A 24,659-nucleotide genomic window follows, 5' to 3' on the forward strand; every position below is an offset into this window, starting at 1 on the left:
TATCTACGACTTGGAAATCTAATCCATGCACTGCAGCAGCATGTCTGTACTTGAATAGTTTATCATCTAAATACAAACTCTTGCATCTGCTTGCATCTCTAAACCAACATTATTTGGATTCTTCCTCTTATTTAGATTTATGTGTTTGAATCGTAGTTTAGATAATAGCTGTGTATGTACATCTGACACACACACAGCATTTGACACATCTGACTTCTTCAAACTACATGTCCCATAAGTTTTATCAGGTCTTAAACTACTCTCAATGGTTAATGGTCGTCAATTTTATGCTTGTTGAGTTACATATTTATGTTGTACTGAATCGAAATCCATTGTGTTTAGTAATATATCGATAGCTAAAACTATTATATCTCTACTATATGTATATCTATAAAATAATTTATTCATTCATATTATTAATAAACAATGCACATTGAATAACAGTTGATTAGTATAGTGTGGTTAGCAGTAATAACTACTTATTCTTCCTCGATTCCTCATGACTGAGGGTCGCGACCACATGAGGTCGTTATTTTGTGCACCAATTCTGTAAAGACTAATAACTGACAAAATTAATAAGTCATCAAAGCGAAGACATCTGATGCGATGCAGTGTTAATTGCTGTTATGTGTTATGTTTATAAACCAGGCCGCATGGGGCGCACGGTCACTCCTCGTTCTGCTTGAGTGCACTAATGGAATAATGGTTATGGCTACGTTTAACTGGCTGACCTTGTCTAATCCTTCGCGTACTGCTGTGTTTAAAAGAGGACAGAGGAAAAATCATTCAGCAGAGGTCAGTCGATACTTCAATATGTTGACCTTCTGGAAGAACCTTAAATCTTATTATTTTCTGATAGTTTAGTTTGGCTTCGTTTACTTTCTAAAATACGTTCTTTAAACAAATTATATTTTGTCGGAAGCCCAATAAGCCCATATTCTTTATTGATAAATAGTTCCGATGCTTATTATCATCCGAATGCAGCAAGCAACCCATGCGTTACAGCTACTGCTAAAAAAAACTAAAAACGGCGTATTAATAAGTACCTTTTAATAGTCTTTATTGTTCTATACTTCTGCGTATGCACGCCTGCACGGATGCACGATGCACCCAACTACCGTAAACAGTTAAGGCTCATCTGCTCTTGAACTATCAACTAGCTGTTGTAAAATGATATATAACAGATTCACTCTTTCTAACTACATATATTAATCTTAGTTACAAGGTAAATTTGTATTTTGCAAACTCAATACTAATACCATTTGTTAAAATATAGACCAACAACTGAAGTGTAGCAGTAGAAGCAAATCGCAAAGGAATATGATCTAATGGTAAGATAGTTACACTCCGAAGTGACACTATTTCTATTAAACGATTTGCTATATGCTGGTTTAGACTTCGTGTCGTGACAAATGAAATTGTCAAAATTCATGGTCCAATTTTGACCGCATAAAGGTATCTAAGCCAAATCTAAGCTCGCATCAATTTTTAAAGTGTATTAATAATAATTGTAATTTGTACCGTCCCAAAATGAGGCCCTTATGTTAATTTGCACATGAAATCATATAAGAGTGTAGAAAGAGGGAGTAGAAAATAATAATCGTGATGGAAAAGTTCGGGAAGCCTGCAGAGTGTGCAGAGAGACCAGGAGGATCCTAGGTCTAGCCTAGCTCTAGCTAACTACGAACTATATGCAGAATCTAGAGTCCTTAACCATAACGTCCATAACATAAGCTCATAGCAGAAAACCTCATATCCTTGTACAAAACTCTACATAAAATGTGCGAGTGCAACCATTAATAATAAAATACCTAACGCATTACATGACTTAATGAAAAAATTTGAGATCTTCAAAAGCATATTATGCACCTTACGATGCTCCGATAGAAAATTTGTAAACTTTAAATTTAAATAAGTTTCCGTGGAGCCATAGGGAGACCTGTCTGAGACCATTCTAGACAGCAAGCAGTTTTATTAGCCGTCTATAGACAATCCCCTTAACAGTGCATTGAAGAAACCTGATTCAACCCCTCCACAGATATCTTAGCTCAGAGTAGAATAAACCAGATCCAACATCTGTAAATTATAAATACTTGTGTCTGATACTTAGCTAAGATGAGAGCCGCATTTAGTCTTAAAAAGTGGTACATGAATGCAATGAATAAATAATTATATATGGACATTTTAAGACTTAAGCTGTTTTATCATCCAAACGTAACATTGAAGACTGTTCTTTTAGCGGTAAAGATCTCCAAGAAACTTTCATTCAGGTATCAATATAGTATCGGTAGACCAGTATATTTTTGTTGCTTATTTTAGGTACTTGTCTGATACGTAAGTATTTAACGAGACGAGACCCATGATACATATTTAATGGTTTTTTTAGACAAGACAGTTTTTCATAGCTTACCTACATAACAAGTAACAAAGATGGTATCTAATTAAATAAGCCTCAACAGTCTCAACACAGAATCCAAGTAGAAAAACTTTAAGATGTCTCTGTTTTTCAACCCTAACCTGATGTTCTGCATCGCGCTATCGAAGTTTCTTAGCTCACTTCGTATATAAAACAGCTTAGATCCAAGCAGTTGGGGAGTCCAGTACCTCACAGTAAAGTGGTCCTGTGCAGCCACTTCACGTAATTGCACACACACCCAAAATCTGAACCTGTCTCATGTTGCATGACTTCAACATTTGCCATTCTGTCGACTAGAAGAAATTGCTAGACTGTATAATTTGGATACCCGCGACGCTGTAGAATGACGAATGCTTGAACTTGAGAACGACTGCCTACAGTACTGATGTGGTAGATTTGACTCCTTTTTTTGGACAAATTTTAAGCATATTAATTATTGGCTACTCAACAATGTCTATTCTACGGCCATTTTGGTCATTAGGGGCCTATCGTGAAAACCGAATTTCGCAAATTGCGGGGATCTTTCTCTTTTACTCTGATTAAGACGTAATTAGAGTGACAGTAAATGCCCGCAATTTACGAACTTCGATTTTCGCGGTTATAGCACTGTAGTACAGCAATTTCATTAAAATAAAATAAAAAATACGCGATTCATAATTTCCTCGTAGAATTAAAATAAGTCACATGTTCATAGTATTGATGCATTATTATTAATTTATAAATTGAACAAATAAACGTGATTAAACTCACGAAATTAACGATTATAAGTTCAAATATACATTAATTCGTAGTAACGCAGTTGTCACTGCATAATGTAGGTACATATCGATAAAAATAAAAAATATAGATATAGAAAGAAAACTATAGTAAATAAGAACAAAACTATACTGATCTTTTTCTTTTGGGCGCTAGTACTAGTGTAAGACAAAGATAGTATGATTCTCTCCGTCTATGTTTGAAACGAGACGTCCTTTGACAAACTAGATATACAAACAAAACAATAATTTGTATTAAAACTTGCGTTACATTATTTTTAGAAAATGTATAAATAAATAAATTAACGCTTTTACCACTGACAAGGGTAGGCTTTTAATTCACTGGTAACACTGAAGTTGGGCTGTTATTCGTAATGCGCGCAAATCAGAAGCGAGTGACTGCCTAATGCTTAGGATAGCATAACCAACATAAATGAGACCCGTTAAACCTAAGCGTAGTCGAAGATCATGATACACTGGTTTTATTGTATTGACATTAGCCGGAGCTTGGTAAACGTAAAAAATGCATATCCTGCGCGCGCATTTCAAACGTCAGAGAGTTGAGTCATTCGATCTGTCAACAAAACCCAAAAAAATATTGAAATAACAAAAAGTTATTAAAATATTACGTAATTAAGACGTATATGAATAATTATTGAAACAAATAATACGCTGTGAGTGCTAATATATTCTAAGGTTGCTTTACTTTTGTTACGCCAAATGTTTGGTGATTTTCATGCGATAAAGTGGTTCCTGGTGTTTTTATTCATAATTGTTTTACATTAGTTATTATTTTACAAAAAAAAATGTACATTTAATAGGTATATATTACTCAAATTGTGCAATTTGTGCAAAATAATTACGTTCCCAAATAGGTACTAGACCTTCACAAATAAATTATTATGGGGCACGGTAGTGCTCCCGTCAAGTAAAGCAAAGACAAACAAATGGCATTGCGACTCCCCGTCTTACTTCGTTATGGATAAAAAACTATAAGCCTGAATTTTCGATGACCAGGATCACCAGGACTTAGTGAAAACCTGGTTATATTCTCATTTTCAAAAATAAAAATACCTTGTAAATACAAAAAAAAACCAAAATTCTTTGTTACAAAAAAAAAACACATAAAATATGATGCAAGGGATGGAGCTACCCTGTAAGCAAAAATATGCCCGTTACGGGTAACACTTAATTACATTTCATTTATGAAGTTATTGAACTTGTAGTTTGAGAATTATATATGGCATTGAAAGATATGCATTTTTACGTATTACGTTTTTTATGGGATGTATTAGAGTAGGTAACATAGTACTTAATGCAAATGTATACACCCTAATTCCTATAGGTAAATAAAAACCCTCACCTTTCAACTCAAGCATAATTATAAAGTACGAATTAAGGTTGACAGTATCATACAGACAGACAGTTTACTTTCGCATTTACTTATAGGGTCATTGCGTCAGTTCACCGTCCAGTGCCTGTTTCCGTCCACTTGGCGTAGTTGCCACAAAGAATTGTGTATAATTTGAATACATACCTATATATTCAGATTATACGCAATTCTTGAAATTATACACAATTCTTTGTAGCAACTACGCCAAGTGGACGGAAACAGAGGGCCTACCGCGAACCACGTTCGACGTGTTGGCTCTCTGTCGCACTTTTGAATTCGTGCGTAAGTGTGACAGGGAGGCAACACGTCGAACGTGGTTCGCAGTAAGCCCTCAGGCACTGGACGGTGAACAGGCACAATGACCCTACTGTTAGTATGGATGCTTGGAATTACTCTAGAACTCAAACTGCGCCGGTTCTATCTGCAGTCTAGACAGTCATTTGAGCGGAACCACTTCCTCTTCCCCTCTCTCCTTTACCTTCCTATGCTTCCTGATTCTTGAGTATGTACTATGTATAGTTAGAACCATCATCATATCAACCCTTTATCGCCCACTGCTGAGGCGTGTAGGCAGAGGCCTATGCTCAGCAGCTATGTTATACTAGAAGAGAGCTTCTAGTACGCCACTTGTCCCGGTCCTGAGCTAATCTCATCCAGAAGTGACCCCCAATCTTCTGGATGTCGTCCACCCAACAAGCCAACGGACGCCAGAGGGCCCACCGTGAACCACGTTCGTCGTGTTGCTTCCCTGTCACACTTAGGTACTAATTTACAAGTGCGACAGAAAGGCATCACGTCGAACGTGGTTCGCGGTTGGCCCCCAGGCGCTTCATAATCATAATCATAATCATTTAATCGCAATCCATGGTATTACAGGTGTTAACTTAGATTAGGTACAGCATGGACCCTATAAGGGCGTGGCAACATAATAATATTATACATATAAGGGAAATTAAACTAATTAATTGTCCATAAACTCTTCTTTCATCCGAAAGCGGCATAGTTAGAATACTTACCTACGCTTAATCATTATTGTCTGTTTTAGGGATAAAATGAACGGCGGAAATTCTGGAGCGGTGTTTTTTCTGGGGACTAGAGCACATTATCAGGTAGGTACTTATATTTTTTGAATGCACCTCGGCGAATTAAATATGTCAATATTGAACTGTATAAAACGCGACAATTAGCGTCTCCTAATTTGCCCAAATTAAATTCCTCTGAAATTTTTAAGGTCCTCAATCAACCCGACCGTCCTTTTGACGTGGAAAACGGGAACTCTTCCCAAACTGGCTCCACAGCTAGCTCCCTTTGGCCAGACACGGACTCGCAGAACAACGAGCGATGGTGCAACGACAACGATATTAACGGTACCTACTTCCTTACTACATATCTTCTTCTTCGTCGTTCCCTCATGACTGAGGATCGTGAGTCGTGACCAACAACTATGTCCCTCCATTTGACGCGATCAAGGGCTATGTGGGCTGCCCTTTGCATGGAACCACATGCTAGTCTAATGGAATCCGACCATCTTGTAGGGGCTCTTCCTCTAGCACATATATCCCTACTCAACCAACCGGACCGGCCCTAGGATGTAGAAAACGGGAACTCTTCCCAAACAGGCTCCACAGCCAGGGATATAACCGCCATAATCGAAGTTCGTCAATTGAGGGCATTTTTCTCCGTCACTCTCATTACGTCTAATGAGAGTAAAAGAGAAAGATCCCCGCAATTTGTGAATTTCGGTTTTCGCGGTAGACCCCCAGGTCTCTCTGGCTAGACATGGACTCGCAAATATTTGATAAGGTGGTTTTTACATGCCAGGACAGACTGTGTGCCTGCAATACCAAGGCTTTGGCGAAGAATCCCTTCACAAGACTCGTAAAAAAGAATGGGGTATGGGGCCCCATACATTCCACGACTCTTCTCTTTCCGAACAGACTCTAGGTAATAATAGTTCATGGCTGCGGTTTTATATAGTTTTGGTTTGTACTTATTCGTCAGTGAAGTTAAATGAAAATTAAATGGAGCACTGGTAACTAACCCGTTGACGTTTTATATTTGAATTTGCATGTAAATTATAAAATTTTCATATTAACATTTGTTAAAGTAAACGAGGACAACAATACGGGAGTGAAGAGGCGAGCTAAACGGCGGCCGAGTGAGACGGCGCTATGCGAGGACATGAGACCAGCGCAGCTAAACGGCAATGTTGATGACAGGTGACCTCTCTTTTGTCTATTAGGTGTAAATAAGCAAATAGAGGGAAGAGAAGATGCCCTAAAATTGAACCCTGAGCTACTCCGAGATTAACGTTTGTGCCAATGCCAAGTGCTAACCATCCAAGGACGTTGACACTAAAAAACTAGTAAAATTGAAAAAGAAAGATATCTAAATCAAATCCGAAAGTAACATTATGTTAAAAAAATGTAGACAGGAACATTTTAATCAACATAATAGAGTCAGGCCTGCTGACCAAAAAAAAATCCTTATCTGGCCACAAAATATCATGCTCTGTAATGCTAATGACCGATTATTTTCTTATTGTGTGGGCAATAAGACGATTCGTGATTCGTGTATGATTGTCCCGTAATACAGATGTAGTGCATACCTAATTGTTTTCCATCGTATTTTCTCGGAAACGTTCGTATTTGTCATGCTACTTCAGTCAATCTCAGTACTTGTTGTACCGAGACCGACTGAAATAGCAAGACACGTTCGTACGTTTCCGTGAAAATACGATGGAGAATGATTATCACACACTACTTGCCTAGCCAACCTCTAATATATTATATAATATATCTAATTTACTTTTATTTTCTTGTCAACAGTGACACACCAAAATCCAAAGGCCGTCGCGTGAACATCTTCAACGCAATAACTTCGCTCGCGCGACGCAAACGTCGCCTGCAGTCGCACACCTACTTGAAACACTTGGCAGCCCTCACTACGTGCACCTACAGGGACTCATGCCGGTGTCTGGAATGTCAGGTAGGTTATAATAGTTCTTCTTCTTCCTCGCGTTGTCCCGGCATTTTGGCCACGGCTCACGGGAGCCTGGGGTCCGCTTGGCAACTAATCCCAGGAATTGGCGTAGGCACTAGTTTTTACGACAGCGACTGCCATGTGACCTTCCAACCCAGAGGGTAAACTAGGCCTTATTGGGATTAGTCCGGTTTCCTCACGATGTTTTCCTTCACCAAAATCTTTTTTAGGGTTTTACCTAAAGGGTAAAAAACGGGACCCTAAGTATTACTAAGACTTCGCTGTCCGTCCGTCTGTCACCAGGCTGTATCTCATGAACCGCGATAGCTAGACAGTTGAAATTTTCACAAATGATGTATCTCTGTTGCCGCTATAACAACAAATACTAAAAATAAAATAAAATAAATATTTAAGGGGGGCTCCCATACAACAAACACGATTTTTTTGCTCTATATTTTGTTGATGGTGCGGAACCCTCCGTGCGCGAGTCCGACTCGCACATGGCCGGTTTCTTTTTATCTATGTTCCCCGATTACTCGAAGACGCCTGGACCGATTTGGAAAATTCCTGCCCACAGGTAGTCCCATTTCTTTTATCGAAATCGATCTAGCAGTTTTTATAATGACGTGTGGTTCCGCGGAAAAGGAACAGAAGAACTTCTTTCTCTAGACTTCTTCAAGAATGGAGACTATTAAGTACTTACAGATTTTTACAGGGTCGGCAACAGAGATGTGACTTATTTGAAATACTTACTTGTATTTAAAATGCAAATACAAAATGCAAAATCCCTATTTTGTATTTAAATACCTTTTGAAGAAAACTATTTTGTATTTTATTTGAAATAGTTTTTGGGACCTATTTTCTATTTTCAAAATACAAAATACTTTATAGTAGGTAATGTAGGTAGGAGTTACAATCTCTTCTGATGTTACAATCCTGGCAACTCTCTCCTTCTTTTAACATGGAACTGTTGAATCTGTTTAGTAACGTCGCACATGACCACTAGCGTAGCGAGTGGTTAAAAAAGTGGAATCTTGAGTGTTGCGAGGGTTTCAAGGTACGAGAGGAGAACAAACTTTTCTGCCCTGATGAAACTTTTCTGCACAAACGAGACGTTTTCATCACACTAACGAGAGGCATTATACTAGCTGTAAAACATTACAAATCTAAATTAATGCTTTTAAAAATAGTCCGTTATAAACCATCATCCATCCATCCTTCCGGTTAATATGAGCAAACAACTAAAAATTTGCACTTTAGATAGAGGACTGATTGACACACTGTTTTCAAAGAATTAAGAGAGTCTTTTCAATTCGGATATTCTGAGTAATACTTTTTAATTCAGACTAGGTATTCACTATTCCGAGTACCTTTTATCGCAAACTATTTGTATTTTTAAAAAGTATTTAAAAAAAAACCTATTTCGTATTTTGTAGGTATTTCAAATACAAATTCAAAAACTATTTTGTATTTTGCATTTGAAATAGTACCTATATCAAGGAAGTATTTGTATTTTGTATTTAAATACTTATTATAAAGTATTTTTCACATCTCTGGTCGGCAACGCGTAGGTATGTGACACCGAGACCCAGGCCGCGGCTACCCCGCGGGTCTAGCCAAGGTGACAATCGGTTGCGCTTCGCCATCGAATCTACGTAGCGATTCGCAAAGTCTGTCACTGTCACACTAATTGGAAGAGTGATAGAGAGACACAAAGCGATTCGATGGCGAAACGCAAGCTATCGTCACCTTGGCTAGGCCGCCTGGTTCGATTGTGATATATATCAGTGGTTTTGTTATGTCTGACCTGAGAGCCTACCGCGAACCACGTTCGACGTGTTGCTTCTCTGTTGCACTTGTAAATTCGTACGTAAGCGTGACAGGGAGGCAACTCGTCGAACGAGGTTCGCGGTAGGCCCTCTGACCATAATCTGAGGATAAAGTAGGTCATATCGAACAACTCAGCCCTCAAGAGTATGGTCATACATAACAAAATCACTTTGTATGAATAAAATATGATGTAATAGTTAGATAAGTCGTTCGTTATATGATAGACATTGATCAGACACGTGTCGTGCGTGATTGTGATAACAGATATCTATCCATTACAATACTTCTAGTTCCGCAGTAAGAGTCCTTAGGAATAAGTAGAACAACCTAATTTCGGCGAATATCGCAGTTCAGGGTGCGTAGCCAACATGCCAATCGGTTACGCTCCGTAGCGAAAGAAACGCAACTTTTACTGTCGCACCAATATGGAAGAGTGATAGAGATACAAAGCATTTTCGTTATCGTAGCGTAAGCGATTGTCACCTTGGCTAGGCACCCTGGACTAGGTGCCTATAGGTATTAGGTATATGTCACCCTAGACTAGGTATAGGTACGGTACGGGGTCTTCAAGAAAGGGTAACGTATAACATAACACCGTTGGAGTCAGAAGAGTCCATTGGCTACGATAACCGCTTACAAGGTTCTGTAATTCTGTATACTTGTTTCGCATTGGCGTGGTACCTATAAAATGATTATATTTAGGTACTTTACGATTTTGATAGCCCATGCAGATCAGATTGTGCAAGTGTTGTTTTAAACGTCAAACTTCTATGACTTTATGACAGCAGTCTGGGCTATCGAAATCGTTGCCAACTTAGCTTAGTCTAACTCGTATCACAGAATAGATAAGAGTACTAGGTACAGAAGGTTCGCCCTCTAACAAAACGCGTCTAATACGACAGATGGCTAGACACCAAAATTGGTGTGGGCCGCATGTACTTGTAGGAATGTAGGTACTTGTAGTGACGCGACGAAATCGCGGAGTGAGCCAAGCCTGCTCGTATATGTATAGCCATTTTCATACAAAGTGAGTTAAGTGACCCGTTTTCATTATCAAAATGAATCATATCTGCGCGACATATTATTTATGAACCTTAATTAAACTGCAATGTATGCATTTTTTTTTTTTTTATTTATTTATTTACACTAACTGTATAATCTGGTTCTGATTTATAATACGCCCCGGGTTATCAATCGGCCTTCAGATTAGCACGTGTCCCGGCAAGGTCTGACCGAGTTAGTGACCAACGGATCGGAATATTCTACAAGTGGCCCAGTGACCCATTTTTAGAACAGATAAAACAGGGCCACTCTCAAGTCCTCGCCGATAATTACATGCAGTTTAGATAATTTCTAAGTAGGTGCAACGAATTCAATCGATCCAATGCTGCTTACCCGGCCCGGATTTAGAGACCTAGGGCCCCTAGGCACTTGGTATGGCACTAAGAATTTAGAGGGATCTAGATCGCAAAACCATTGCTAGGTTGCCTGGGCCCCGGACCTTTTGGGCCTAAGCGGAAATCCGGCCTTGAATATAGCGCAAATCGCGTGCAATTATCTGTGAGGTGAGTAGAGTAGAGGCCCTTTATAGCTAGCTAGGTACATTGTTTTTTTTTATATTAAAAATATCCTACGCAAACTGGTTCATAAAAAAGACAGATCGAAAAGAGTCAAACGAAAAGGCATCTTAGCTATGGTTAATATACATCAAACTGTGTATTTTTTTTCCTTAACATAAATATCTCGAGAGGAAAATTAGGACTATGTTTGAATGGAGAGAATTGATTGTACTGACTCATTAAATTAAATACAATATGATTCTAATAGTTTTAATATGTATTTCACTGTAAATATAAAACTTGGCGGGGGCACTGCCGTGCCCCCGGATTTAACAAATATCTAACTTAACATTAACATACGAGATAATGGAACAACCAGGACTGGCCTTACGTGCACTAAAAATGGTATTAGTTCAGCGGTGTTACTCACGAATTCGAGCCAATCGTGTATAACGCAACTAGTTGCGACCAATGGCGCCGCCGCGCGCGCGTGATGCGAACTCATCAACCAAACGTTGCAGCGTTATCACACCGCTGTACTGGTCCCATTCATGCTCCATTCTTATTGTCCGTAAGGCTAGTCCTGAGATATATATATGTCAATGGGAACAACATACAAAATCACAGGCCGTCTGTTCCCCTGACATCTGAGGGGCTACCGCGAAAACCGAAATTCGCAAATTGCGAGGATCTTTCTTTTTTACTCCAATGAAGACGTAAGTGACAGGGAAAAATGGCCGCAATTTGCGTACTTTGATTTTCGCGGTTATAGCCCTGTATGGTCTAACACAAATGGGGCATCATCTATGAAAAGGGACCTTATTGTCGATGGCGCTTACGCCGCACAGCGTCGCGCGGCATTGTATTTATATCGGAGCATCGTTCATAATGGCGTAAGAGCCATCGACAATAAGGTCCCTTTTCATAGATAACGTCACAAATACATAAACAACAATGTCGCTATAAATAAGTAAACGTTTACATTCTACGTGTCAACCTTATTTGGAAGTCCAATTTTTAAATCTACATATAAATTCAAGCAAGGCTTTTTTTTATCATCATCAAATATATCTGTAATAGATGTATGCTCTAAAATTATTGATTGAAAATAATGAACATGCTATATATGTAAATCCTTGATGATAATCATGTTCAGATGATTATGAGCATCTTGTTTGGTCTGATATATTTGATCAGCACCAGGCCAAAGATATTTTTTATGTCAAAAGAAAGTCAATACAAAAATAGTTACATACATTGAAATCAATAAACAAATTGTTAGTGGTCAAAAGATTATACTTACACAAATATCAATCAATATAAACAGTTGATTATAATTAAAAATATGAAAGCGAGTTAATATTTTAGTCTAAACTATATTTGAGGAAGCTAAAATTGCGAGTAATGCCAAATTGTGAACCTCTTTTTATAATTAATTACGCCATTTATTTAAAGCTATGAACATATTTTATTGCTAAAATGTACAGCACCATTAATTAATGTTATATTACAAAATTCTATGTATGTTTTGCAAGTCCAATGACTTAATAAATGTTAGTTTGGCAAAATAATGTACAAAATAAAATGTTAATGTCAAATCATTCAACGAATTTGTCTATGTCATATTCATGTTCAGCGGTTGTGTCAGCTTCGTCGGTAACTACATGTAGTTTTTTACGTTCGTCTAAACGGACACATTTGGGGCACTTCTGTCCCTTGCGGAGCCAGCAGACTCGGTGAAGCATGGTGTTACATTTGTTACACATTATGGCCCCGCTGTCAAACGGATAGAGAATCTCATTGTTACTACATATTTCACATAAATAGCCCTTCCCTGAGCATAAACTGCAGTTGGTTATGTGAGTGCGGCAGACTTCCGTCAACTCTGTTAGTTGCGTTTCTAGAGTCCCATCATTAATTGCTTGCAAATGTGCCATACTGTACTTCTTATTTATATCTCCTAGCTGCATAAATAACGGTGAAAGAAGAGCGGAGCCTTCTGAACAGGCACATAAGTATCTCCTCATCCACTCAAGGTCTTTCCGCATCTTATGCACCCATTCAAGTTCCGCTATAAAGTTGAACAGCTTCGGATTAATGCTCTCTATATCTATGTAAGGCAGATTCCAAGCTAGATTTAACATCTGGAAGGCGAGACGTGATACATAATGCTTGTCCCAGTCCCAATTGTGTACAACTCTAGCAGGTATCGCTGATTGATCATTCCAATGGCAAGTTGCGCAGAAATACAAGCCAGTGTAGTCACATAGCCTTGGCTCGTTCCAAGCGTCTTTAAATGTGAGCGCGGTTGCACATTCCGCACATTTATAGTCTTGAGTTGCTAAACCTTTTTCCGGACAGATATCCATCTCTAACTGCCCCCTGTCAGTCATAACAACATGCGCACAAACCCTGCAAATGTAGTCTACACATTTGTAATGACTTAAATACCCACAGTCGCTGCAAATGTATGAGCTTTGTACAATACTCCATATTACACCACTGCAATGGTCGCAGTACTGTTTTCTGTTCTGAGGCGTCGTTTGTTGCTTAAAATGGTGACCTTTTATACATACGCCTAATCTAGGTTGTCCGTCAGTATCCTTAATATCTTCTAAACGTAATCGCAGTTCGACTAGATATCTAACCAGCCATTTACGCTCATCGGAGCACTGTTGGCTGTTTAAAATTAGTTCCTTGCACTGTTTTATCGCCTTTTCGACTTCTTCCTTCGTTGCTGTGCTGTGGATCTTTAGTTTTTTAATCGCTATCGTTTTCGGTACTTGATTTAAGGAATCGTAGCTTTCATCAGCAGAGACACAACCCGAGGTCGACGAGGATGATTTCGAGTAAGCGTCCGCCGTTCGTGGGCTGCAGCAAATTAAACTGTTGTGGTATTTGGGCGAGTCGAACGCTGCAGCCATTGTTGAGCACTATAATCACATTAACTAGAACTTTTAACTGTTTCTGTGGCACAATTAAAGTCTGGTGGGGCGGTCGCCTAGTTTTAACACACTACGTAACGCAACGCAGTCCATTCATGCGTCTTCACTGGTCTTTCCCTTTGTTTTGACCAATTAAAAATATTTCCCTAGTGTCGTCATTTTTTACTACGAATGAGACTATTCGGACTATTTTCTATACGTTACACGCTCAAGTATACAATTGAACATCTTTACTGCTATTATAATAAGATAGAATTTAGATGCAAAGTATTTTTAGTAATTTAGACGATTTAGACGAAAAAAAGGGGCGTCATCTATGATTTGACATGACATGACAGAATAATTCGTGTCGTTATGTTGGTTACCTGATTAATGCGTTCCGTTTCACTCAATTATATTTATGGGTAAAAGTTCAAACGGTAAAGGTTTTAGATAAATAACTAATATGTTATTTAGATATTTACAATTGTTTAATAACAATCCTATCAGATAACTCCACACGTAATTGGGAACACTTACTTTCATTCACTTTCAAAATCCTCCATATAAATTCTGATGTACATTCAAAATCACTCACGAAAACAGTAAAAGACAACTGCTGCAGGGATATTTCACTTCATCCCACATCTCACCATTTTAGGAACAGCAACAACAATTTATTCAAATCTGTAGAGACTAAAGTTTACGACGGCGACATAAAAGGTGCCGCCCGCTTGCTTTTTTCTGACGATGCAGTAGCCCCATCTAACTCTGACACCCTCACAGCTTTACACAGCAAGCATCCACCTCCAGCTACAAACCTTTGCCTGCCTAATCCTCCTCTACCTGTTGATCCAAACCTTATTGCTACCACACAGGATGTCCTTGGAGCCGTAATGTCTTTCCCCAATGGTTCAGCGGGAGGTCTGGATGGTCTCACACCTCAGCACCTGAAAGATCTCCTGTGTAGTGGCTGTGGTGAATCGGCGGATATACTCTTAAAGGACCTGACGGCCCTGGTGAATATCATGCTGGCCGGACAGGTCCCGGACGGCATCAGGGACGTCCTGTATGGAGCAAACCTTTATGCCCTAACAAAAAAAGACGGCGGCATCCGCCCCATTGCAGTTGGCACCACACTTCGACGTCTTGCCGCCAAGATCGCCTGCCGCTCCATCCTTTCGAAGCTCGCCCCAGAACTTCAACCTGTCCAACTGGGGTTTGGTTCCAAAAGTGGATGTGAAGCTGCCGTGCACGCCGTGCGAACATTCCTCGAGCATAATGGAGGAGAGGTCCTGCTTAAGGTGGATGTTTGCAACGCCTTCAATTCCGTAGACAGGGGCGCCTTGTTGACTCAAATAAAAGACAAAATTCCTCTGACATATAAATTTCTTTGGCAATGTTATAGTTCTCCTTCCAAATTATTATATAAAACCGACGTTCTGGCTTCGTCTGTAGGATGCCAACAAGGCGACCCGCTCGGCCCAGCAATTTTCAGCCTCGCTATACATCCCATCATTAAGGAACTAAATTCAAAATTAAACGTATGGTACTTAGATGACGGGACCCTCGGCGGAGAAGCGATTTCCGTCCTTGAAGATTTAAAAAAAATTAATTCAGACATGGAAAAAATTGGCCTTTCGCTTAATTTTTCCAAGTGCGAACTTTTCATCACCGATTCCTGTTTGGACAAGGAAAATACAATCGACCTTTTCAGACAACTCGCCCCGGGTATCAAAATTATTAACAAAGAATCGCTCCACCTCCTGGGTTGTCCCGTCCTAGATCAATCCCTTGAAAACTTCGTCGACTCAAAAATTCAAAATTTCAAAACAACATCACTCCGTTTGGCCAAAATTAATCTTCATTCAGCCTATGTAATAATTAAGCATTGTCTTTTCGTCCCAAAATTTACATATATACTTCGCGGTACACATTTTTGGAAATACCCCACTTTGGTCTCAAAATTAGATACATTAATCGCAGAAACACTCACTTCTATTTTCAATATTCCTTTTGATGATAGATCTTGGACCCAGGCTAGCCTACCCATTAGGTTCGGCGGCCTGGGTATCCGCAAAATTTCTTGTGTTGCTCTACCTGCGTTCTTGTCCTCGGTGCACGGTGCTCAAAGCCTCATAGGGAAAATATTAGATCCTTCCATTGGATCTATGGAGGCCGCACACTGCTCTGAGGCCAAGAACGTTTGGTCTATAACCTGTCCCAACACAGACCCGCCTGCCAATCCCTGTTCGCAGAGGCAATGGGACGAGCCGCTCTGTCAACTAGTACGGAATAACCTTTTACATACGTCAACTAGTTCGGCAGACCGAGCTCGTCTCCTTGCGTCTGCGGAGTGGGAGTCGGGTCTGTGGTTGCAGGCGCTACCATCTCCAAACATAGGTACTTTTCTAGATAACACCACCTTCCGCCTGGCAGCTAGCTTACGTTTGGGGGCATCAGCTAACCAGCCTCACCGCTGTCAATGCGGCGCCATGGTGGACATACTGGGCCACCATGGCCTCTCTTGTGTCCGGAGCGCTGGTAGGATCCCCCGCCACGCCAGCCTCAACGACGTCATCCGAAGGGCCCTTGTCAGTGCCAAGATACCGTCGGTCCTCGAGCCCAACGGTCTGGCCAGGGACGATGGCAAGAGGCCTGACGGAATGACGCTGGTGCCTTGGAGTATGGGTCGGCCACTTGTCTGGGACGCTACCTGTGTAGATACCCTGGCGCCGTCCCATATTCCAAGCACCAAAGTTGGTGCTGGTGCGGCGGCATCCTCAGCCGAAAGCCTCAAACGCCGCAAATATGCGACACTAGGTAGTAGCTACATATTTGCGGCGTTTGGGGTGGAAACCCTGGGGCCGTGGGGACCTAGCGCACGTAGCCTCTATAAGGAGCTCTCAAAGCGCCTTATAGAGGCTTCTGGCGACCAGAGGGCTGGCCAATATTTTGCCCAGCGGATCAGCATTGCCATCCAGCGGGGCAATGCGGCCAGCCTTCTGGGTACCCTACCGAGTGACCACGACCTAGGCCAAATTTTTTATTTATAAGTTTTTAAAATAAAGTATATTTTTAAGTGAAAGATTAAAATATAATCTGATTTCAATGTACAAATCGTAACTTATGTTTGTTTGTGAGGTGGAACGAAACGTGTTTATGCTATTGCCAACATAACGCAATAATGAACAGCGCACATTGATGCCTTGTTTGAAAACAGGGTTTGATGAATATCATATAATATAAACAATTTAAATTATTCATGTATTCTGTTTTCATGACGTCAATGTTTACATAAATTGAGCTAAATATGTTATTAGGTCAAGAAGAACGAACATAAACATTAAACAATGTTCATTGCAGAGTAAATATAAAGTAAAACAGTTTTTATGCAGGGTGGGTTAGGTACTATAGGTAGCTGCCTAGCTAGCTGGATACCTACTGTATTATTTTAGGCATACCAATTAATAGGTACTATAGTGTGTCAAGCTCGTGTCAAGCCATTTCCGCCAGTAAAAAAGAACGGCAAATATTAAAAAATGTAGGCGCGACTACTTAATATAATTTATTTACGTTCTATTACTGTTTCAGAGCCGCTACTTCGAATGCGACGAAGACGAGGAATCCTCGGAAGATGATGAGTACGAGTATTACGCGGCTCTCTACGCGAGCCAGGTCAACAAGTGCCAGCATGATGATGACGAGGTAACGTATACTAGCGACGCTTCTATAAAAAAATTGTATAGCAACAATATACATAAACGCAATATTTCACCGACAACATCGCAATTTCCTTGTTTTCCATCCATCGAAACGGCTTCTAGCGTTAAGGCATCTGTACACAATGGGCCATCGCCGGCCAGTCCAAGGGACGCAGCGTGGACGCAGCCATGCGGTAGAATGAGATAGCAATATCACTCGCTCCCTCTAACGCATAAATGCGTCCCCCAGAATGGCCCACGCTGGCCCATTGTGTACAGGGGCCTTTACATGATGACACCGTCACGATGTATTGCCATTTTCTTAGAAGCGTATCGTCAGTAAAGTGCGGGTGCCAGACTTTGACCATCATTTGTGACTTTTGTATTGCTTTAAGACAATAGGTCCCATACAGACATTTGATCCTCGAAACAAACCTGATCGACTGATACCATTCATAAAAAATTGTGGAATACCCTATTTCAGGTATTTATAGACACTGTGCCTGAAGACAATGCGTCCACCGACATGTTGCTGGACGCGGACGAGCCTAAAGATAAGTCCGTCTCGTCGGACAACGTGTCCGACAACACGGAACCGGAACCCGACGCGCATCTAGAGATGGAGGTAGGGTGCAAGTTGTTCAGTAGTTTCACTAAAGAGAAGTCCGTCTCGTCGGACAACGTGTCGACAACACGGAACCGGAACCCGACGCGCATCTAGATATGGAGGTAGGGTGCAAGTTGTTCAGTAGTTTCACTAAAGAGAAGTCCGTCTCGTCGGACAACGTGTCGACAACACGGAACCGGGACCCGACGCGCATCTAGATATGGATGTAGGGTGCAAGTTGTTCAGTAGTTTCACTAAAGATAAGCCCGTCTCGTCGGACAACGTGTCAGACAACACGGAACCGGAACCCGACGCGCATCTAGAGATGGAGGTAGGGTGCAAGTTGTTCAGTAGTTTCACTAAAGAGAAGTCCGTCTCGTCGGACAACGTGTCGACAACACGGAACCGGGACCCGACGCGCATCTAGATATGGATGTAGGGTGCAAGTTGTTCAGTAGTTTCACTAAAGATAAGCCCGTCTCGTCGGACAACGTGTCAGACAACACGGAACCGGAACCCGACGCGCATCTAGAGATGGAGGTAGGGTGCAAGTTGTTCAGTAGTTTCACTAAAGATAAGTCCGTCTCGTCGGACAACGTGTCCGACAACACGGAACCGGAACCCGACGCGCATCTAGATATGGAGGTAGGGTGCAAGTTGTTCAGTAGTTTCACTAAAGATAAGTCCGTCTCGTCGGACAACGTGTCCGACAACACGGAACCGGAACCCGACGCGCTTCATTAGATGGAGGTACCCACCTAGGCACAACTGTGGTAACACACTATCGCACCGCACCTCGACCTTGGTGCGTCGCACCCATAAGTGAGAGCGAGAAACAGTTATTTCTTTGTCGCGCTTACTTATGGGTGCCACTTTAAGGGCTCATTTAGACGGGGCGAGATCTCGCATACGAGTTTGATTACATTGCGTCGTTTGATCGGTCGGCTGAATTGATGTAACCTCAATGTTCCGCAATGTAACTAAAATCGTATACGAGTTCGCGCGCCGTCTAAATGAGCCCTAATAGGGAATATTACGCAAAACTCAGCGTAGAGGGAGCCACTAGCACATTCAGAGGATCCACTGCGAAATACGAAGTTTCGTTATCTGCTTCTCTATCACTCTTGCATATACGAACGATAGAGAAGGAGATAACGAAATTTAAATGTCTGCGTTTCGCGGTAGGTCCCTGTAAACAAACCGCCTTAATGCATCAATGTCATATTTGGGGCATTATCTATGAAAAGGGACCTTATTGTCGATGGCGCTTACGCCGCACAGCGTCGCGCGGCATTGTATTTATATCGGAGCATCGTTCATAATGGCGTAAGCGCCATCGACAATAAGGTCCCTTTTCATAGATAACGTCACATTTATTCGCAACAAATTATTTGTGAAAACTTGTCAAAATACAAGTTACTCAGGATGTGCGCTAGAACTGCACTCTGGTGGCATCTAGAACAGAACATAGCATTAAATAAATAAAATATTATAGGACATTATTACACAAATTGACTAAGCCCCACGGTAAGCTCAAGAAAGCTTGTGTTGTGGGTACTCAGACAACGATATATATAATATACAAATACTTAAATACATAGAAAACAACCATGACTCAGGAACAAATATCTGTGCTCACACAAATAAATGCCCTTACTGGGATTCGAACCCAGGACCGCGGCTTCACAGGCAGGGTCACTACCCACTAGGCCAGACCGGTCGTCAAATTCAGCATCAGCATTGCGGTAATGTGGCAGTAATTTAATACTCCCTTCTTCTTCCTCACGTTATTCCAGCATTTTTTGACCCGGCTAATGGGAGCCTGGGGTCCGCTTGACAACTAATCCCAGGAATTAACGTAGGTAACGTTTTACGAAAGCAACTTGCTGTAATACCTACTATTTAATAATAATTTACACCTAAAATTGTAGTTTATAATGTAATTAATTTAATAATTTTGTGTTCAGGTCGCAGCCGGCACGCCTATAGTCCTCAACTATCTACTCACCCATCCCTTCCACTGCTGTATCCAGTAGGACAGCAACAGGCGTGTTTGACCCTGACCCTGAGGGCATCTTTCTCTTTCACTCCAATCAAGGCGTAATTAGAGTGACAGAGAAAGATGCCCGCAATTTCGATTCAGAGTTTGGAAATATTTCAAATTGGCGGAGCCATGAGCGCTCGTAAGGTCTACACGGCGCGTAGCCAACGTGCCAATCGTTAACGCTTAGTAGTACTTATGTCTCTCTCTATCACCCTTCGCCACTAGTGCGACAGTGACAGATGGGCCATTTTATTTAAAGTTTTCCCCTACACTTTTTTTTCAAAATTGGGATTTTTTTATGTTATTTCTACTCAGAATCATGAGCTCTTTTGATCCTAATAGGAGAAAAAAGTGTCCCAAAGTTTCCATACATTTTTCGATCTTTCCATTCCGTGACCTCCATACAAAGTCTATGAAAAATGGTAACGGAGTGGAAAAAAAACCTTGGGACACTTTTTTTCTCTTATTAGGATAGAAAGAGCTCGTGATTCTGAGTAGAAATAATATAGAAAATCACAAATTTAAAAAAAAGTGTAGGGGACAACTTTAAATAAAATGGCCCAGTTGCGTTTCGTTCGCAACGGAGCGATAACGATTGCACGTTGGCTGCGCACCCAGCCATAGAGAAAAAAATACATAGAGTGCTCACTCCATACATCAGTTTTAGTACCAAAAAGACTATTAGCATCTAGCATCGAGTAGCGGAACTATCAGTACTACTACTTGACAATAGATGTAGCACCTACCGGAAAGTCTTATGCTGTTGAGATAAGACTTTCCGGTCGGTGCTACATCTATTGTCAAGTAGCAGTACTGATAGTTCCGCTACTCGATGCTAGATGTAGACACTGAAATTAATAGTCTGAACTGATGTATGGAGTGAGCACTCTTGTCTTTATTTCTCTATGACCCAGCTCACGAAGACACTAGTTGATTCTACATGTAGGGGAGAGTGGGGCACAGTGGATCACTTTTTTTTTGTAAGAGCCATTTTGCCGATCCCTGAAAAGAATAAGTACCTAAAATGACTACAATTTTGCCAGAGGTTAAAACTAGACACGCTGTGAGGTGCTTAATTCATACATAAGAAATTAAGGTCATTCAAATGTAATAAAGTAGTTTAATAGATAATATCACTATGTATTAATATAGTTAGGCATATACACGTTAAAGCTCTTTATTTCTTCTCTATGTATTTGTTAACATTGACAACTTTGCTAACGCTTGGTAACTTTGCCCAGGTGGGCAAAGTTAATTACTTCGTCAGGTTTAGTCAAGGCAAAAAGGCCTAACAAATAATCATCAAACAATAGAATAATTTGTTAATTTTCGACCAAATATAGGTAAGCTTAATCAGACAGACTGCTTATTGCAATATTTAAATACGCTTAAAAGATTCGTACATTTAAAGTATTTCTTGCCTTTATATTATTAAGTATTTTATAATTTGCCTTGTATGAATACTAATTCTTGCAAGTTATATGTACCTATATTAGGTGAATAATTGTAGGCTAATAAAAACAAGCGCACTAACTAGATTAAGTACCTACTCAAATGTAATTGTAGATAAAAATAAAGCAATATTTAACGATTTACTGTAACTGGGGTAAAGTTGGCAGCCATTTTGATAGCCCAGACGGTGCAAGGGTTATTTATTTATACGTCATAATCTCATAGAATTATGACGTTTAACCTTTTCGACGCCGTGTCAAACAAAAGCTGTCACGCTGACGCCACGTCACCGAAGTGTCAAAACTGAAATTGAACCTTATGCATATGCACGTAGGTCTATGTTGCTCTATGGTCTGTGACCGATTAATCGGTCTTTGGCGTTGAACCTACGGTGCGGATATATCGGTCATTGGCGTCCAAAAGGTTAATATCACGCTGTCCGGGCTATCAAAATCGCTGCCAACTAGGCTTGATCTAACTCTAGTTTTATCTAATCTAATAGTTTTTCAAAGTGTTATATTCCAATAAACAATGTGCAATATTCTTAGGGTAGGTTGCACCAAACCGTGTGTCACCGTTAAAGTGTTCGTTATTTTTTTATTGTATGTGAGTTTTCCATAGGTACTATAGTACTCTGTTCTGTTGAGTGATGTTGATAAGTCTGTTAAGTGTGGTTGGTGCAACAGGACCTAATACGATCTTTAAATTTAGAATCTAGAGAAGTGGATAGTATATTCGGAAAACTGCAAGTCTTAAATTTAAACATAGTTAACATTTAATATTAATTTAATTTTTAAGTAGTTATATTTAATGCTAATTTAGTTATTGCTGTTTTGTAAATATGATGTGTTCAATAGCACTTTTTCCCTTTAAGTAAGTCGATAAGTTAGAAAAAGTTTAACGTGTTTATCGTTAAGCGATACTTTTATTATTGAATGTCCGTCCTGCCATTTCTGCAGTGTATTTGCCTATTCTGATGTTATCCACTGAAGGAATAAATTAAACATTTAAATAAATAAATCTAAATAAATATGTCTAGTACTTCTAGTAGGCATAGTACCTATAACAGCAATTTCGCGCGTCTAATATTATACCTACCTAGAATGATTCTCATTTCCCTGGACAAATATTCAATGTATATTACTTATTTGTCCAGAAAAATAATAATCGATATATTTGCGATTGCTTCATTGAAGTAGAATAAAATAAAACGATGCAAAGAAATTAAATTTCAATTTATTCGAGATTACATAATTTCTGTATGCAGCAGCCGCCGCCATTTCCTTGAAGAAATAAAATTAATCATACCGAACGTAAGTTGTTTCATTTAATTTAAACTCATAACCAATTGTTCTACAATTCCATTGAAAATATACAAACATGGTTACTTTTTACACAAGATTTCAGTTAAATAAATTATGCCCGTAACATATAAAATATTTAAAGAATATTGTTAACCGCGAAATCATAATTGCGTCACTTATTTCGCTCATTTGATAACAGATATTTTACATACAACACAATATTCATAAATATTTTTATACAAAAACGGTGACGAGACTGTCGAGCACAATGGAAACCTAAAATATACAAATAGTTCCCGAGCATTCTAAGAAACTTTATAATTCTAATATTTTATAGCAATTCTTACAAAATCTACGCGTCGTATCCAAGCTTACCTTACGTTATCGCACTGCCGCATGCAGTTTTGCGCTTTTGTGCCATTAAAATAGATTTTAAGTTCGCTCACACGTCCTAGTCAATCTAACCATGACCATGACACACATTTACCGATATTATTCAATAGAATACATAATTAATGTTGTCAGTTAGGATAAGTGGCACCCATTGGAGTTAATTTGGGGCATTATCTATGAAAAGAGACCTTATTGTCGAAGGCGCTTACGCCGCTCAGCGTCGCGCGGCATTGTATTTATATCGGAGCATCGTTAACAAAGGCGTAAGCGCCATCGATAATAAGGTACCTTTTTCATAGATAACGTCACATATGATGTTTCTCATACGCTATCCACTTACCCCGCCTCACCCCTATTTTACCATCTGACTATTGTCATATGGTGAGAATTGTCATATTTATGAAATAGAAGCTTGGATTCTAACCGCAAAATCATTTTTCGAAGTTCTATCCCCATCTCTGCCGCTCTTGCAATAATCGAGCAGAGAATTTCGAAAAACTGATTTGATGAATCACATGAAGTACAAGTCCAAGATCGCTGCTCGGCCCAGCACCCTTAAGTTACCTTAGCACTATCTCGTACTAATAATTAATTAATTCCTAAGTATTTAATGAAATCTACATATCTTTGACTACTTTGGCGAAACCAAATTGTATGTTACTCTAAATCCTTGCAAAGCCAAGCATACACTGGATTTTATTAAATTACTTGTAGTTGTCTCGATCCAAAGGTACCGTAAAGTATAAAACTTTGCCCACCGCGTCATAGTTTAGCAAAAGCGAAATAACTTAAAACTTAACCTAACTTTAGAAAGTGTATCTGTAACTACGTTTAAGTTATTTCGCTTTTACAGAACTGTGACGCGGTGGGCAAAGTTATGTTAAAGGGCAAAGTTTTGTACTTTTACGGTAGAGCTATAAATGGACTAGTAGCAAAATGCACCAGTAAGTATCGAAAACGACTACTCTTACGGTAGAGCTATAAAAGTAAGTATCGAAAACGACTTTTTCACATCACCTATTCGAAAAAGGGCTTTTTCTTCTCTGCAAGGAGGGATCAAAGTGCCAGCCAAAGAGCAAATTTTTTTTGCATACCTCATGAAAATGATTTCCTCATAGGTGATGTGAAAAGCAGTACCTATGTGTGTGTCACATGGTAGCAAAATTATTTCCACTTTGGGCGTTAACACTTGAATCCCTCACTACGCTCGGGATTCTATGTTAGAATCATTCGCTTAGTTCAGGGTTCAATGTACGCTCTCGTCGTAAATATAGTGTAAATTCCATATAACGTCGA

General features: G+C 39.9%; 2 protein-coding genes across 2 annotated transcripts; one reads left to right on the plus strand and one right to left on the minus strand.

Moving 5' to 3' along the window:
- The first annotated feature begins 5,613 nt into the window (after positions 1 to 5,613).
- On the plus strand, positions 5,614 to 20,216 carry LOC134659225 (uncharacterized). The gene is made up of 7 exons (XM_063514853.1): positions 5,614 to 5,673; positions 5,796 to 5,931; positions 6,672 to 6,783; positions 7,393 to 7,552; positions 17,454 to 17,567; positions 18,048 to 18,188; positions 20,138 to 20,216. Exons 1-7 carry the CDS (start codon positions 5,617 to 5,619, stop codon positions 20,204 to 20,206), a joined length of 789 nt encoding a protein of 262 aa, XP_063370923.1. The 5' UTR covers positions 5,614 to 5,616; the 3' UTR covers positions 20,207 to 20,216.
- Positions 12,289 to 14,155, minus strand: LOC134659224 (differentially expressed in FDCP 8 homolog). The gene has a single exon (XM_063514852.1). The coding sequence runs from the start codon at positions 13,857 to 13,859 to the stop codon at positions 12,534 to 12,536; it is 1,326 nt and encodes a 441-aa protein (XP_063370922.1). The 5' UTR covers positions 13,860 to 14,155; the 3' UTR covers positions 12,289 to 12,533.
- Positions 20,217 to 24,659: the final 4,443 nt, after the last annotated feature.

Source organism: Cydia amplana, chromosome 24 (genome assembly GCF_948474715.1).
Source record: "Cydia amplana chromosome 24, ilCydAmpl1.1, whole genome shotgun sequence".
Taxonomy (NCBI): domain Eukaryota; kingdom Metazoa; phylum Arthropoda; class Insecta; order Lepidoptera; family Tortricidae; genus Cydia; species Cydia amplana.